General features: G+C 40.7%; 1 protein-coding gene across 1 annotated transcript in view; it reads right to left on the reverse strand.

The window, feature by feature from the left end:
* Window positions 1-16951, reverse strand: part of LOC133979249 (mucin-2-like) — a 41763-nt gene that overhangs the window by 10599 nt on the left and 14213 nt on the right. The window contains exons 21-37 of the mRNA XM_062417745.1: window positions 15797-15935; window positions 15113-15223; window positions 14595-14771; window positions 14077-14316; window positions 13252-13408; window positions 12907-13035; window positions 12157-12304; window positions 11548-11591; window positions 11179-11367; window positions 8428-10497; window positions 4268-8253; window positions 3022-3793; window positions 2567-2919; window positions 1714-1951; window positions 1255-1496; window positions 663-834; window positions 181-431 (exon numbers count right to left, since the gene is read on the reverse strand). Coding sequence (XP_062273729.1) covers window positions 181-431; window positions 663-834; window positions 1255-1496; window positions 1714-1951; window positions 2567-2919; window positions 3022-3793; window positions 4268-8253; window positions 8428-10497; window positions 11179-11367; window positions 11548-11591; window positions 12157-12304; window positions 12907-13035; window positions 13252-13408; window positions 14077-14316; window positions 14595-14771; window positions 15113-15223; window positions 15797-15935 — 9418 coding nt within the window. The remainder of the gene's footprint in view (window positions 1-180; window positions 432-662; window positions 835-1254; window positions 1497-1713; window positions 1952-2566; window positions 2920-3021; window positions 3794-4267; window positions 8254-8427; window positions 10498-11178; window positions 11368-11547; window positions 11592-12156; window positions 12305-12906; window positions 13036-13251; window positions 13409-14076; window positions 14317-14594; window positions 14772-15112; window positions 15224-15796; window positions 15936-16951) is intronic.

The raw sequence follows: 16951 nt of genomic DNA on the forward strand, positions 1-16951 counted from the left end.
CAGGATAAGGAGAAAAAAGATATGAGAGAAGACTTAACCACATCAGCAATTCTAACCCTAACTGCATCACGCATCAGACTGCTATTACTGACAGACTACTATTAAATTAGTAAATTCAAAATAAAGTGAGACGCTGACACTAAAACAGCAAATGTATTGACATTTTGAATAGGTGCTTACCGCATTAGCTTCTGTTCCTGAAGTCTTCAACCGCCGAGTCAGTACTACCTCATAGGACTGGTATGTAACAGTGAGAGCCTGGGGACAGAATGTGATTTCTGAAGGATCACAGTCATGTTTATTTAATGTAATAGTCAGGTTATATTTGGTAATAATCTCTTTGACAAGGTAGTAAGAGCAGTCTTTGTTGAAACGGTATGATTTTCCATCAAAAGTATTGTAGTTGGATCCACCCCAGACACTGCACACACCTGAGGATAAAAGGAACGATGTGTGGTAAATAAAGGTAAGAGCTGGAACAGGCAGAAAGTGTCATTATTACCCCCATCAAGAAGGCTGTAATTGTTAGCAGTTATCTACAACAAAAACCATCTCAGTCATGGTATTGCTGTCAAGAGTGAAAACACACCGCCACAATACTGTCTGTTGCATGCAAAAGACTTCAGTAGTAAAGCTAACTGTATTGAAACTTTTCAACTTACATTCACATTCATAGTTGGGGCAGCATCCATTATCATCATAGCCCTTCACAACTTTACGTCCATTGGCACAAATAGGTTGCTGTACTGTGGGACAGGGCTTAGGTGTCTTTGTGACCTTGCCATTGGTGCAAATAGCTGTGGTGCAGTTGTTAACTGTCCAGGACTCTCCATTCTGGATGAGGATAAGGAAAGAGCAGGTCATACAGGAAAATGGGTATGTAAAACTGTAATGTTGTATTTACAGATGCACCAGCCACAGGCCAGTTTTCAGCTAATCTGTAGGTGACCAGCTGATCAGTCTGATATAAATATATTTAATTTTTTGCCACACCTAGCTGCATTAGAGTTCACATAGCGCATAACTCAGGAAAAGTTACAAACACCTTTGTGTATGCTGTCTCTTATAAAGAAAGAAAGATTGTCTTTCCTATTCATTTCTTATAAAGAAAGAAACTCAGAAGTGACAGCAGGACAGACTTTTTAAAATACTGGAAATTGTAACCATCCAGAAAAATTGCAATTGGTACATCTCTAATAGTGTAGTTAAAATAATTTTTTGAGATGCAGAATCTTTATTTGATCTATATTGCACCTTTCTTGGTGGATACTCATCATTGCAGTCCAGGGTAGTTGTTAATGGAGTGGAAGTAGGAATACTTGTGGTCGTAGAAAAGGTTGATTTTGTAGTGGTGATGATCACTGTAGAATGTACAGTTGTGCTAGGTATCGGTGTTGTGGGACACGGAGTGGACTGTTTCTCAACTTTACAAGATGCACTGCAATGTGCAATGAAACACCACCCTAAGCCATCAGTGACATTGTACACCAAGTCCCCTGTGAAAATCAGTGGAGTAAAAAGTTTAGAATTCAACATTAAAGGCTAACATAATCAATTTTTAATAATAAAAGAACCTTAAAAATGAAGACTGGAGTAATTTACGTCATATAGCCAAGACTGAACTAATGTTAGCAGACTTAGGTCTAGACAGGTTCATTACTTTGATTTCAATACTTTCATTACTAGAAAACAGGGCCACAGAGCAGGACTTACCTGGACGATAGGAAGTTCCATTGACAATACAGGCACATAATGTGGTAGTTGTACTGAGCAGGGGTGTTGTGGTTGAACCAGTATTATAAACAGTTGTAAAGCCAGGAAGTGTCTGTGTTACTGGACCAATTGATGTAGTGCCTATCAATTTTGTGCTAGTAGTTGCAGATGAAGTGGTGTTCAAAATGGAAGGTTTTGTTATTGGAATTGTTGTTTTGGGCCCTCCTGTGACAACACCCTCAGTAGTTGTTGCCAGTGTTTTTATGGTTGTGGTAAATATAGAGGGTTTGGATGTAACCACTGTTGTTTCTTGACTCTTGGTTGTTTCCCCTGGGAATGAGGTTGTAGTTTCAACAACACCAGTGGTGGCGGTTGTGACTGGGCCAGTGGTGACTATTTTAGGTGGTTTAGTTGTCTCAACCTGTATTGTTGTTTCCTCTGATATGGTTGATTCTCTAGGTTTGGTGGTAGTTCCTTTTGTCGTTATTGATGGTCTTTTTGTAGTGGTGGTGACAATAGAGGGTTTGGTTGTAACCACTGTTAATTCTTCACCCTCTGTTGTTTCCCCTGGGAATGAAGTTGTAGTTTCAACAACACCAGTGGTGGCGGTTGTGACTGGGCCAGTGGTGACTATTTTAGGTGGTTTTGTTGTCTCAACCTGTATTGTTGTTTCCTCTGATATGGTTGTTTCTCCAGGTTTGGTGGTAGTTCCTTTCGTAGTTATTGATGGTCCTTTTGTAGCGGTGGTAACAATAGAGGGTTTGGATGTAACCACTGTTGTTTCTTGACTTTTGGTTGTTTCCCCTGGGAATGAAGTTGTAGTTTCAAAAACACCAGTGGTGGCGGTCGTGACTGGGCCAGTGGTGACTATTTTAGGTGGTTTAGTTGTCTCAACCTGTATTGTTGTTTCCTCTGATATGGTTGTTTCTCCAGGTTTAGTGGTAGTTCCCTTCGTCGTAATTGATGGTCCTTTTGTAGTGGTGGTAACAATAGAGGGCTTGGATGTAACCACTGTTGTTTCTTGACTTCTGGTTGTTTCCCCTGGGAATGAAGTTGTAGTTTCAACAACACCGGTCGTGGCGGTTGTGACTGGGCCAGTGGTGACTATTTTAGGTGGTTTTGTTGTCTCAACCTGTATTGTTGTTTCCTCTGATATGGTTGTTTCTCCAGGTTTGGTGGTAGTTCCCTTCGTCGTTATTGATGGTCCTTTTGTAGTGGTGGTAACAATAGAGGGCTTGGATGTAACTACTGTTGTTTCTTGAATCTTGGTTGTTTCCCCTGGGAATGAAGTTGTAGTTTCAACAACACCAGTGGTGGCGGTTGTGACTGGGCCAGTGGTGACTATCTTAGGTGGTTTTGTTGTCTCAACTTGTATTGTTGTTTCCTCTGATATGGTTGTTTCTCCAGGTTTGGTGGTAGTTCCCTTCGTCGTTATTGATGGTCCTTTTGTAGTGGTGGTAACAATAGAGGGCTTGGATGTAACCACTGTTGTTTCTTGACTCTTGGTTGTTTCCCCAGGGAATGAAGTTGTAGTTTCAACAACACCGGTGGTGGCGGTTGTGACTGGGCCAGTGGTGACTATTTTAGGTGGTTTTGTTGTCTCAACTTGTATTGTTGTTTCCTCTGATTTGGTTGTTTCTCCAGGTTTGGTGGTAGTTCCTCTTGTCGTTATTGATGGTCCTTTTGTAGTGGCTGTAACAATAGCGGGCTTGGATGTAACCACTGTTGTTTCTTGACTTCTGGTTGTTTCCCCTGGGAATGAAGTTGTAGTTTCAACAACACCGGTGGTGGCGGTTGTGACTGGGCCAGTGGTGACTATTTTAGGTGGTTTTGTTGTCTCAACCTGTATTGTTGTTTCCTCTGATATGGTTGTTTCTCTAGGTTTGGTGGTAGTTCCCTTCGTCGTAATTGATGGTCCTTTTGTAGTGGTGGTAACAATAGAGGGTTTGGATGTAACCACTGTTGTTTCTTGACTCTTGGTTGTTTCCCCTGGGAATGAAGTTGTAGTTTCAACAACACCAGTGGTGGCGGTTGTGACTGGGCCAGTGGTGACTATTTTAGGTGGTTTTGTTGTCTCAACCTGTATTGTTGTTTCCTCTGATATGGTTGTTTCTCCAGGTTTGGTGGTAGTTCCCTTCGTCGTTATTGATGGTCCTTTTGTAGTGGTGGTAACAATAGAGGGTTTGGTTGTAACCACTGTTAATTCTTCACCCTCCGTTGTTTCCCCTGGGAATGAAGTTGTAGTTTCAACAACACCAGTGGTGGCGGTTGTGACTGGGCCAGTGGTGACTATTTTAGGTGGTTTTGTTGTCTCAACCTGTATTGTTGTTTCCTCTGATATGGTTGTTTCTCCAGGTTTGGTGGTAGTTCCTTTCGTAGTTATTGATGGTCCTTTTGTAGCGGTGGTAACAATAGAGGGTTTGGATGTAACAACTGTTGTTTCTTGACTTTTGGTTGTTTCCCCTGGGAATGAAGTTGTAGTTTCAAAAACACCAGTGGTGGCGGTCGTGACTGGGCCAGTGGTGACTATTTTAGGTGGTTTAGTTGTCTCAACCTGTATTGTTGTTTCCTCTGATATGGTTGTTTCTCCAGGTTTGGTGGTAGTTCCCTTTGTCGTAATTGATGGTCCTTTTGTAGTGGTGGTAACAATAGAGGGCTTGGATGTAACCACTGTTGTTTCTTGACTTCTGGTTGTTTCCCCTGGGAATGAAGTTGTAGTTTCAAAAACACCAGTGGTGGCGGTCGTGACTGGGCCAGTGGTGACTATCTTAGGTGGTTTAGTTGTCTCAACCTGTATTGTTGTTTCCTCTGATATGGTTGTTTCTCCAGGTTTGGTGGTAGTTCCCTTCGTCGTAATTGATGGTCCTTTTGTAGTGGTGGTAACAATAGAGGGCTTGGATGTAACCACTGTTGTTTCTTGACTTCTGGTTGTTTCCCCTGGGAATGAAGTTGTAGTTTCAACAACACCAGTGGTGGCGGTTGTGACTGGGCCAGTGGTGACTATTTTAGGTGGTTTAGTTGTCTCAACCTGTATTGTTGTTTCCTCTGATATGGTTGTTTCTCCAGGTTTGGTGGTAGTTCCCTTCGTCGTAATTGATGGTCCTTTTGTAGTGGTGGTAACAATAGAGGGCTTGGATGTAACCACTGTTGTTTCTTGACTTCTGGTTGTTTCCCCTGGGAATGAAGTTGTAGTTTCAAAAACACCAGTGGTGGCGGTCGTGACTGGGCCAGTGGTGACTATCTTAGGTGGTTTAGTTGTCTCAACCTGTATTGTTGTTTCCTCTGATATGGTTGTTTCTCCAGGTTTGGTGGTAGTTCCCTTCGTCGTAATTGATGGTACTTTTGTAGTGGTGGTAACAATAGAGGGCTTGGATGTAACCACTGTTGTTTCTTGACTTCTGGTTGTTTCCCCTGGGAATGAAGTTGTAGTTTCAACAACACCGGTGGTGGCGGTTGTGACTGGGCCAGTGGTGACTATTTTAGGTGGTTTAGTTGTCTCAACTTTTATTGTTGTTTCCTCTGATATGGTTGTTTCTCTAGGTTTGGTGGTAGTTCCTTTTGTCGTTATTGATGGTCTTTTTGTAGTGGTGGTGACAATAGAGGGTTTGGTTGTAACCACTGTTAATTCTTCACCCTCTGTTGTTTCCCCTGGGAATGAAGTTGTAGTTTCAACAACACCAGTGGTGGCGGTTGTGACTGGGCCAGTGGTGACTATTTTAGGTGGTTTTGTTGTCTCAACCTGTATTGTTGTTTCCTCTGATATGGTTGTTTCTCCAGGTTTGGTGGTAGTTCCTTTCGTAGTTATTGATGGTCCTTTTGTAGTGGTGGTAACAATAGAGGGTTTGGATGTAACCACTGCTGTTTCTTGACTTCTGGTTGTTTCCCCTGGGAATGAAGTTGTAGTTTCAAAAACACCAGTGGTGGCGGTCGTGACTGGGCCAGTGGTGACTATTTTAGGTGGTTTAGTTGTCTCAACCTGTATTGTTGTTTCCTCTGATATGGTTGTTTCTCCAGGTATGGTGGTAGTTCCCTTTGTTGTTATTGATGGTCCTTTTGTAGTGGTGGTAACAATAGAGGGCTTGGATGTAACCACTGTTGTTTCTTGACTTCTGGTTGTTTCCCCTGGGAATGAAGTTGTAGTTTCAACAACACCAGTCGTGGCGGTTGTGACTGGGCCAGTGGTGACTATTTTAGGTGGTTTTGTTGTCTCAACCTGTATTGTTGTTTCCTCTGATATGGTTGTTTCTCCAGGTTTGGTGGTAGTTCCCTTGGTCGTTATTGATGGTCCTTTTGTAGTGGTGGTAACAATAGAGGGCTTGGATGTAACCACTGTTGTTTCTTGAATTTTGGTTGTTTCCCCTGGGAATGAAGTTGTAGTTTCAACAACACCAGTGGTGGCGGTTGTGACTGGGCCAGTGGTGACTATCTTAGGTGGTTTTGTTGTCTCAACTTGTATTGTTGTTTCCTCTGATATTGTTGTTTCTCCAGGTTTGGTGGTAGTTCCCTTCGTCGTTATTGATGGTCCTTTTGTAGTGGTGGTAACAATAGAGGGCTTGGATGTAACCACTGTTGTTTCTTGACTCTTGGTTGTTTCCCCAGGGAATGAAGTTGTAGTTTCAACAACACCGGTGGTGGCGGTTGTGACTGGGCCAGTGGTGACTATTTTAGGTGGTTTTGTTGTCTCAACCTGTATTGTTGTTTCCTCTGATTTGGTTGTTTCTCCAGGTTTGGTGGTAGTTCCCTTTGTTGTTATTGATGGTCCTTTTGTAGTGGTGGTAACAATAGAGGGTTTGGATGTAACCACTGTTGTTTCTTGACTTCTGGTTGTTTCCCCTGGGAATGAAGTTGTAGTTTCAACAACACCAGTGGTGGCGGTTGTGACTGGGCCAGTGGTGACTATTTTAGGTGGTTTTGTTGTCTCAACCTGTATTGTTGTTTCCTCTGATATGGTTGTTTCTCCAGGTTTGGTGGTAGTTCCCTTTGTTGTTACTGATGGTCCTTTTGTAGTGGTGGTAACAATAGAGGGTTTGGATGTAACCACTGTTGTTTCTTGACTCTTGGTTGTTTCCCCAGGGAATGAAGTTGTAGTTTCAACAACACCGGTGGTGGCGGTTGTGACTGGGCCAGTGGTGACTATTTTAGGTGGTTTAGTTGTCTCAACCTGTATTGTTGTTTCCTCTGATATGGTTGTTTCTCCAGGTTTGGTGGTAGTTCCCTTCGTCGTTATTGATGGTCCTTTTGTAGTGGTTGTAACAATAGCGGGCTTGGATGTAACCACTGTTGTTTCTTGACTTCTGGTTGTTTCCCCTGGGAATGAAGTTGTAGTTTCAACAACACCGGTGGTGGCGGTTGTGACTGGGCCAGTGGTGACTATTTTAGGTGGTTTTGTTGTCTCAACCTGTATTGTTGTTTCCTCTGATATGGTTGTTTCTCCAGGTTTGGTGGTAGTTCCCTTTGTTGTTACTGATGGTCCTTTTGTAGTGGTGGTAACAATAGAGGGTTTGGATGTAACCACTGTTGTTTCTTGACTCTTGGTTGTTTCCCCAGGGAATGAAGTTGTAGTTTCAACAACACCGGTGGTGGCGGTTGTGACTGGGCCAGTGGTGACTATTTTAGGTGGTTTTGTTGTCTCAACCTGTATTGTTGTTTCCTCTGATATGGTTGTTTCTCCAGGTTTGGTGGTAGTTCCCTTCGTCGTAATTGATGGTCTTTTTGTAGTGGTGGTAACAATAGAGGGTTTGGATGTAACCACTGTTGTTTCTTGACTCTTGGTTGTTTCCCCTGGGAATGAAGTTGTAGTTTCAACAACACCAGTGGTGGCGGTCGTGACTGGGCCAGTGGTGACTATTTTAGGTGGTTTTGTTGTCTCAACCTGTATTGTTGTTTCCTCTGATATGGTTGTTTCTCCAGGTTTGGTGGTAGTTCCCTTCGTCGTTATTGATGGTAATTTTGTAGTGGTGGTAACAATAGAGGGTTTGGTTGTAACCACTGTTAATTCTTCACCCTCCGTTGTTTCCCCTGGGAATGAAGTTGTAGTTTCAACAACACCAGTGGTGGCGGTTGTGACTGGGCCAGTGGTGACTATTTTAGGTGGTTTTGTTGTCTCAACCTGTATTGTTGTTTCCTCTGATATGGTTGTTTCTCCAGGTTTGGTGGTAGTTCCCTTCGTCGTAATTGATGGTCCTTTTGTAGTGGTGGTAACAATAGAGGGTTTGGATGTAACCACTGTTGTTTCTTGACTCTTGGTTGTTTCCCCTGGGAATGAAGTTGTAGTTTCAACAACACCGGTGGTGGCGGTTGTGACTGGGCCAGTGGTGACTATTTTAGGTGGTTTAGTTGTCTCAACCTGTATTGTTGTTTCCTCTGATATGGTTGTTTCTCCAGGTTTGGTGGTAGTTCCCTTCGTCGTAATTGATGGTCTTTTTGTAGTGGTGGTAACAATAGAGGGTTTGGATGTAACCACTGTTGTTTCTTGACTCTTGGTTGTTTCCCCTGGGAATGAAGTTGTAGTTTCAACAACACCAGTGGTGGCGGTCGTGACTGGGCCAGTGGTGACTATTTTAGGTGGTTTTGTTGTCTCAACCTGTATTGTTGTTTCCTCTGATATGGTTGTTTCTCCAGGTTTGGTGGTAGTTCCCTTCGTCGTTATTGATGGTAATTTTGTAGTGGTGGTAACAATAGAGGGTTTGGTTGTAACCACTGTTAATTCTTCACCCTCCGTTGTTTCCCCTGGGAATGAAGTTGTAGTTTCAACAACACCAGTGGTGGCGGTTGTGACTGGGCCAGTGGTGACTATTTTAGGTGGTTTTGTTGTCTCAACCTGTATTGTTGTTTCCTCTGATATGGTTGTTTCTCCAGGTTTGGTGGTAGTTCCCTTCGTCGTAATTGATGGTCCTTTTGTAGTGGTGGTAACAATAGAGGGTTTGGATGTAACCACTGTTGTTTCTTGACTCTTGGTTGTTTCCCCTGGGAATGAAGTTGTAGTTTCAACAACACCAGTGGTGGCGGTTGTGACTGGGCCAGTGGTGACTATTTTAGGTGGTTTAGTTGTCTCAACCTGTATTGTTGTTTCCTCTGATATGGTTGTTTCTCCAGGTTTGGTGGTAGTTCCCTTCGTCGTAATTGATGGTCCTTTTGTAGTGGTGGTAACAATAGAGGGCTTGGATGTAACCACTGTTGTTTCTTGACTTCTGGTTGTTTCCCCTGGGAATGAAGTTGTAGTTTCAAAAACACCAGTGGTGGCGGTCGTGACTGGGCCAGTGGTGACTATTTTAGGTGGTTTTGTTGTCTCAACCTGTATTGTTGTTTCCTCTGATATGGTTGTTTCTCCAGGTTTGGTGGTAGTTCCTTTTGTCGTAATTGATGGTCCTTTTGTAGTGGTGGTAACAATAGAGGGCTTGGATGTAACCACTGTTGTTTCTTGACTTCTGGTTGTTTCCCCTGGGAATGAAGTTGTAGTTTCAACAACACCGGTGGTGGCGGTTGTGACTGGGCCAGTGGTGACTATTTTAGGTGGTTTTGTTGTCTCAACCTGTATTGTTGTTTCCTCTGATATGGTTGTTTCTCCAGGTTTGTTGGTAGTTCCCTTCGTCGTTATTGATGGTCCTTTTGTAGTGGTGGTAACAATAGAGGGCTTGGATGTAACCACTGTTGTTTCTTGACTTCTGGTTGTTTCCCCTGGGAATGAAGTTGTAGTTTCAAAAACACCAGTGGTGGCGGTCGTGACTGGGCCAGTGGTCACTATTTTAGGTGGTTTAGTTGTCTCAACCTGTATTGTTGTTTCCTCTGATATGGTTGTTTCTCCAGGTTTGGTGGTAGTTCCCTTCGTCGTAATTGATGGTCCTTTTGTAGTGGTGGTAACAATAGAGGGCTTGGATGTAACCACTGTTGTTTCTTGACTTCTGGTTGTTTCCCCTGGGAATGAAGTTGTAGTTTCAACAACACCGGTGGTGGCGGTTGTGACTGGGCCAGTGGTGACTATTTTAGGTGGTTTTGTTGTCTCAACCTGTATTGTTGTTTCCTCTGATATGGTTGTTTCTCCAGGTTTGGTGGTAGTTCCTTTTGTCGTAATTGATGGTCCTTTTGTAGTGGTGGTAACAATAGAGGGCTTGGATGTAACCACTGTTGTTTCTTGACTTCTGGTTGTTTCCCCTGGGAATGAAGTTGTAGTTTCAACAACACCGGTGGTGGCGGTTGTGACTGGGCCAGTGGTGACTATTTTAGGTGGTTTTGTTGTCTCAACCTGTATTGTTGTTTCCTCTGATATGGTTGTTTCTCCAGGTTTGGTGGTAGTTCCCTTCGTCGTTATTGATGGTCCTTTTGTAGTGGTGGTAACAATAGAGGGCTTGGATGTAACCACTGTTGTTTCTTGACTTCTGGTTGTTTCCCCTGGGAATGAAGTTGTAGTTTCAACAACACCGGTGGTGGCTGTTGTGACTGGGCCAGTGGTGACTATTTTAGGTGGTTTAGTTGTCTCAACCTGTATTGTTGTTTCCTCTGATATGGTTGTTTCTCCAGGTTTGGTGGTAGTTCCTTTCGTCGTTATTGATGGTCTTTTTGTAGCGGTGGTAACAATAGAGGGTTTGGATGTAACCACTGTTGTTTCTTGATTCTTGGTTGTTTCCCCTGGGAATGAAGTTGTAGTTTCAAAAACACCAGTGGTGGCGGTCGTGACTGGGCCAGTGGTGACTATTTTAGGTGGTTTAGTTGTCTCAACCTGTATTGTTGTTTCCTCTGATATGGTTGTTTCTCCAGGTTTGGTGGTAGTTCCCTTGGTCGTTATTGATGGTCCTTTTGTAGTGGTGGTAACAATAGAGGGTTTGGTTGTAACCACTGTTAATTCTTCACCCTCCGTTGTTTCCCCTGGGAATGAAGTTGTAGATTCAACAACACCAGTGGTGGCGGTTGTGACTGGGCCAGTGGTGACTATTTTAGGTGGTTTTGTTGTCTCAACCTGTATTGTTGTTTCCTCTGATATGGTTGTTTCTCCAGGTTTGGTGGTAGTTCCTTTTGTCGTTATTGATGGTCTTTTTGTAGTGGTGGTAACAATAGAGGGTTTGGACGTAACCACTGTTGTTTGTTGACTCTTGGTTGTTTCCCCTGGGAATGAAGTTGTAGTTTCAACAACACCAGTGGTGGCAGTTGTGCCTGGGCCAGTGGTGACTATTTTAGGTGGTTTTGTTGTCTCAACCTGTATTGTTGTTTCCTCTGATATGGTTGTTTCTCCAGGTATGGTTGTGATTTCCTCTGTGGTTAAACCTGCAATAAAAGTTCCACAAAATCACTTTGCAAATGATTTTCAAAGTTTTATGCTACCAATAATTTCAGATGAATTTCCTTTTCATTAAAGTTTTTTTTACTATAACTGCTTCATGTAAAATACAGATGTTGTATTTTCAGTTTTTTTATAGAATATCATGCAGCGCCCAAAAGCTTCTTTTTTTTTTTTACCTGGCGTTGTTTTTATAGCCGTGCTGAATCTAAAGGGAGTTGTTGTCGGGACAGCAGTGGTAGTGGTTAAGCATGGGAAGATGTTTCTGATTATGGTGCCATTTGGCCCACACACAGCTGTGATGCAGTGTCCTAATCCATCCGTGGTGTTGTAGATGGTAGCCCCATATTTGTAGATTTTTCCATTAATGAAGCATGTACAAACTAAAGAGACAAAGTATTTAATTGTTTTAACTGTCATACATACATACATACATACATACATACATACATACATACATACATACATACATACATACATATATGTATACACACATGCATTTGTAAGTATATGTACAGTATGTAATGTACATTGTCTTAATATCAATGAACCTATGTACTCACAGTTTACATCGTAGTTGCACCTTATTCCAGAGACTGTGCAGGAGCTTTGACATAGAAGAACATTTAGTGGTTATCCCCATGTGCTTTATATTTAAAACTTGAACATTTTCTTCAAATGCACAATATGAGATCTGGAAATATTTACCAAAGACCTGCTTTTAGTGAAGTTACATATTACCTCAACATTGCCTTCTTATTTTCTCAATATTTAGCATAAACAAGCAGTCACGCTTTTGGTCTTCAAAGCTGTATTTATTAGTATCAATGTTGAGGCATTCACACTTTCATTCTTCAAATCAATGTGAGAGCTCCAGACCTTCATCTTTTCTGATCTTCAAATCCTGCTTGATATACGTTTTTTTTATTGCTACTTTTTAACTACTTCTGAATATATTTCAGTCACAGAAACCCTTCATCAACATTTTCAGCTCTTTCAGAACATTTTGTTGTTTTGTATCATATTCCAGTTATTTATATAATTTATCATAATTAGAAATATTATTTTAAATATTTTTAAATATAAAAAATATAATGCAAAGTGTACGGGACAAATGTTTGAATATCTCAAAAACGGAGGAGGAAAAGAGGAATCTTTTGTATAACACATACCAAGTGGTACATTCGTCTGACGGAACCTTATCTCCAATGCTGTAATGGGTGCCTTTGTCATCATAGCAGCCACATTGGCCCCAGGTGACACACTTCATTGTGTCTTCATCAAAGAATGGCTGGGTTGGAGGACACTGTGGATAGCAGCCTGCAACAGAATTATAACATGTTCATGTACCTCCATTTTACCTAAGTATAACAGCCTCCCCATCAATAAAATATAGACCTGCAGTATTTTAGAGGAAGAGTACACATTATTTGGATTCTAAAACTGTATTTTGTCAAGGCGCAGAGTATAACTGTACTCCACAGGCTATCTGTATGCAGACTGTTAGAGTTAGACAGAGATTTTCTGGTCTCATATCTCAGAGAAGTTTTGCTTTAAGTATAATCTCTCTCTGTTTATCCTGCCAACACACTAAGTGTTGACACAGAATAGAAAATCACAGACAAAGAAGGAGGGAGAGACAGACTAACAAAGAAAAGAGAGCCCATGACAGAAAAACAGGGTGAGCATATAAGCTAAACTAATCACACAACGCTTGGCCTGTATTTCATTGTTGTTACTAAATACTAAATAAATAAATGTAAAGATCGGATTTAACAGCATTACTGAGTATGATGGCTTTGACACATGACACGTCAATCAGTCACTTTTCTTAAGTTCTACTCAAAGCTTTGATTTGGCTGTAAAACACAGATTCCTCTAGTTAAGAGTAATGAGACACCAAAAAGATCAGTCTACTGTACCTTCCAGGGCATTGATGAGGTTGGAACAGTTTCCTGATGGATTCCTACATGTCTTCATGCAGTCAGCTCCACAAGGTTTGTAGTGCCACTCACAGCCATCAGGGGAGTTATAGTAGTCACAGAAAATAGCTGCAAAAGAAAGAGACAAAAAGAATGTCCAAGATTTTAAATACCCATGATTTTGCTTGACAAATTAATTTGACAAATTAATTTAAATTTAAATTATTTGGCTAAAGAAACCATTTCTGATATTGATTTAGCACCAGAGTTGCCCAAAATCCTTAAATTTCCTCCTAGGTACTCTGTACCATCAGGTTTTCATCATGTTATTGGAGTCAAACTTACGGCACAGCTTGGGAGTTCTCCATTTCACACATGCTCCAGCTTCATTACAAGCTTTGGCGTAGGCAGCCACAGCAGTGCAGAGACACTCACAGTCCCCACCGGTGTCACAAGCACAAGAGTCTCTCACACAAGAATCGAAGAATGGCCCTGGGTCAACCTTGAACAGACAATAACATACTGTAATTGAAAGTTAGGGGTAATAAAAATGTTGTCCTGTTCTAGTAATAGTAGCAGCAGCAGTAGCATTGGTAACAGTAGTTGTAATCACACTGGTTGTACTATCAGTCCTAATAGTAGAGATATTGGTGCTATCATAAAGAATCACCTAACTATAAATATCCAGCCCAAACATTTAACAGTCTGACTAGTAGTTGTTACATTTGTCTTTATTTTATCTTATGTCAGTAGTCTGTATGTAAATTTGCTGAAATAGGACAAATTGAAAGTGGTGAGGTTTTTTCTGACAAAACTTTTCTGGCAAGGTTTTTGGTGAGGTTTTTACAAGCAACTGTTTGTTTGTTTTTTTTAGTTTTTTTTATATATCACCTAGGTGGTGACATATTCTGAAAATTCTGATAAAGTATACACAGGTTCATTTAATATAAATACATAAATGAATAGTCTCACATTGCTGTCACTGACATTAAAAAAACATATGTTCCATCATACATCACATTATGTCATTCTTACTTTAAAAAAAAAAAAAACTTTGTCTTTATTCTATTTTATTATTATGCATTTTATGTAATATATTTTTAGATGGTAGTTAAGGTGATTGCTTGTGTATATCATTTATGTGTGTATCCATGTTTCTTATCACCATACCTTTGAATGACAGCCCTTGAAGGTGGCACTGGTGATGATGCTACACTGTTTCTGGGACCAGGCTGCCCGGTAGCGGTTGGAAGCACAGGGATCAGTGAGGAGTTGGGCATTGGGGCAACTGGATGAAGCTTTCCAACTATTGCCAAATTGTAAAACATCTGCTACTGTCTCCTGGGAGCGTGTGGTGAAGTCATTCTTACTGTTACCATCGTTGTTTCCACACAGACCACATACTTGACCCTGAGGGACCCAATGACAGAGTTGAATGCTATATGATAGGACTGAACAAATACATCAAAGTATTGCAGCATAACAAGATAGATTAAATACTAAATCAAAAATGTTTTTGAGTATTTATTAATACAAATTGTTTTGTGAAACAAAATGTCTGAGACAATTCTCTGTCATGTCCTGGTTTATCCTAGAGAAGAAGCTAGCCTGAAAGGAACTGGCTAAACAAATAGTCATGCTTTGGGCAAAGGCTAGATGTCAATCAACATGCAGCATAGATTGCTTACCTCATACTTTGGACTGAGTTTAATAAAAAGACTGGTCTTCTGGTCCCACATGAGCACAAGTCCTGGTTTGACCGTCAATACCAGATAAATACCCATCTTCTGTAATTGAGAAGGGAACACCTGGCTGCTGCCCTTTACCACCTGGAAGTTCTCATCTTTAAGCTGGAATTCATTATCCTGTGGGTTTCAACATTAAGTAACATGCTTTTTATTACTGCAACCAGTTAAGTGAGGTGGAACAAGTAACAAGTATGACGGCTGAATATCACGAGCAGTGCTATTGAATATAAATGTTCAGGGTATATTTACTGTATTGTGGGCATCAGCATCATAGCATGACTATGGGATGATATTTCATTATTACTGGTCTCAGAGTGAACCTTATGCATCCCATTACAGTAGCAAATAAAGCAAATAATAATAGCCCAACTTCACTGTGTTAATATTAACATTAGTTTAATATTCTGACCTAGTGTTTGAAACAGAATATGTGCACAGTGTAAGTGTGTTGTGTTTACCCCAACAAAAATCTTGATGGTCTTGGAGCAGGTGGTTCCTGTGCTTCCACATGGAACATTCTCAGTGATAATTCGGAAGCTTCCACTGCCCTGACTAGAACCACAGTAGTCCTGATTAAGGCACATTGAGAGACACAGAAAACAATTATTGGAAACCATCCTTAAAATAAAAATCCTTTAAGATCTCCTCTAGCTTGTAAAATCTATGATCTATGAATATACCCATTTACTAGCTATTTTCAGTTTAATTAGTTGATCTGCGACACAAGATGTCTCATACTTCTATTCTCAGTGTATGGGCACTGGAGGCTTCAGGTTTTCACATCACACTTAATAATAATAAAACACAATCATTTACATATTGGACTCTGCACACACATAATTTTTGAAGAGACCAGAAGAAAGCATATTTTTGAGATTTTCACAGAATCAGTCCTCATTTTTGATACAGTTAATGGTCGGCACTTTTTCTACAATAGCCTTATTTACATCCAGTGATAACCTTTCTATATAGTAGTTTTTCTTGGCAGAGACCGCCATTCCCTTGCAGGATTCAGATTGCTCTTATCATGGAAAAAACACCTGTTGTCAAATGACTTTGGACTAAATCCTAAGGATTACAACCATAACCCCTGCACATCTGTCCATTTATCTCTAAAGTATGGACATAATCTGCCACTGTACCTGGAGGAGTGTATATTCACACTGGCCATTGAAGTCAAACCTCTTATCATCAAATGTGGTGTAGTGGCCATCACCATAGATCCCACAAACTGCATCACACACGTTGGTGGTACATCTGAATGTCTTGCCACTGCAATAACTGAAGAGACAGACACAAGACACAATTTTCCAATCATGTAGGCCTTGCTAGAAAAAACCATTACATCTTCAAAATTCTCTATAATTATTATTATGAATTTTTTCAGGGTTTCTAAGGGTTCATCTTATATTTTGAGAGCTACACAATTGCATGTTTACAAGTTCAGATATCTTTCTGAATAGAGAGCGAGGTGTTGCATTATGGGTTGTTTGTTGCCTTAATGGATAGCTGTTTCTAATGTTGCAAATTATAGTGTATCTTTTAGCTTCAGCCAGCCCAATAGTGTCTCATTTTTCAATATATAAAATATAATATAATAAAATACTGACTCCTTTCAAAGATAATGAGGAGTTCCAAAAGACAGACAAGCCACACAAATGTGGGTTGCATCTTCTAAGGGAAACTTTCCCATCAGGAATACTGTAAAAGTGTCTTCAAAAAGTAATTTTCCAGAAACAGGTTTTATAGTATAGTATAGGAGTCAATATAGTATGTTTGCATCATAGGTTACTACCCTGGTTAAAATGAACTTTCCCGAACAGTGTCCTGGAGTTACAACAAATCAAACAACGTTTTGATATAAGGGAACTTTAGAAATGAAACCCATTTACTTGTACCTTGCTGAAATTAAGCATTGGATGAAAAAAGAAAGAAAGACATAATTCTAATCATTCCCTCTGGCCCCAGTACAAGCATCATGAACATGTCTTTTGTCTCTTCTAGGTTCCTTTTCTGTTTAAAAAAGTGGCAAACTGTATCACATGGTAACTGTAACTTTGCTCATTGGCCAGAAATCTTGTGGGATTGGTGGGAGGAGAAAAGGGAATTTTCTTTTTCTTCTGGGAGAGCTTTGCAATGGTCCATCATCACTATTTCTTCATAACTGCATTTATTGCATGCAGTATGGCACATTTGAGCACACTTCAAGGCAACATCTTGAGAACAATGAGTTGGGTTTCCCATTAATATAATAATTCTAATTTGTCTCATAATAGACACTTACGACACCAACACAC

Source organism: Scomber scombrus, chromosome 1 (genome assembly GCF_963691925.1).
Source record: "Scomber scombrus chromosome 1, fScoSco1.1, whole genome shotgun sequence".
Lineage (NCBI taxonomy): Eukaryota > Metazoa > Chordata > Actinopteri > Scombriformes > Scombridae > Scomber > Scomber scombrus.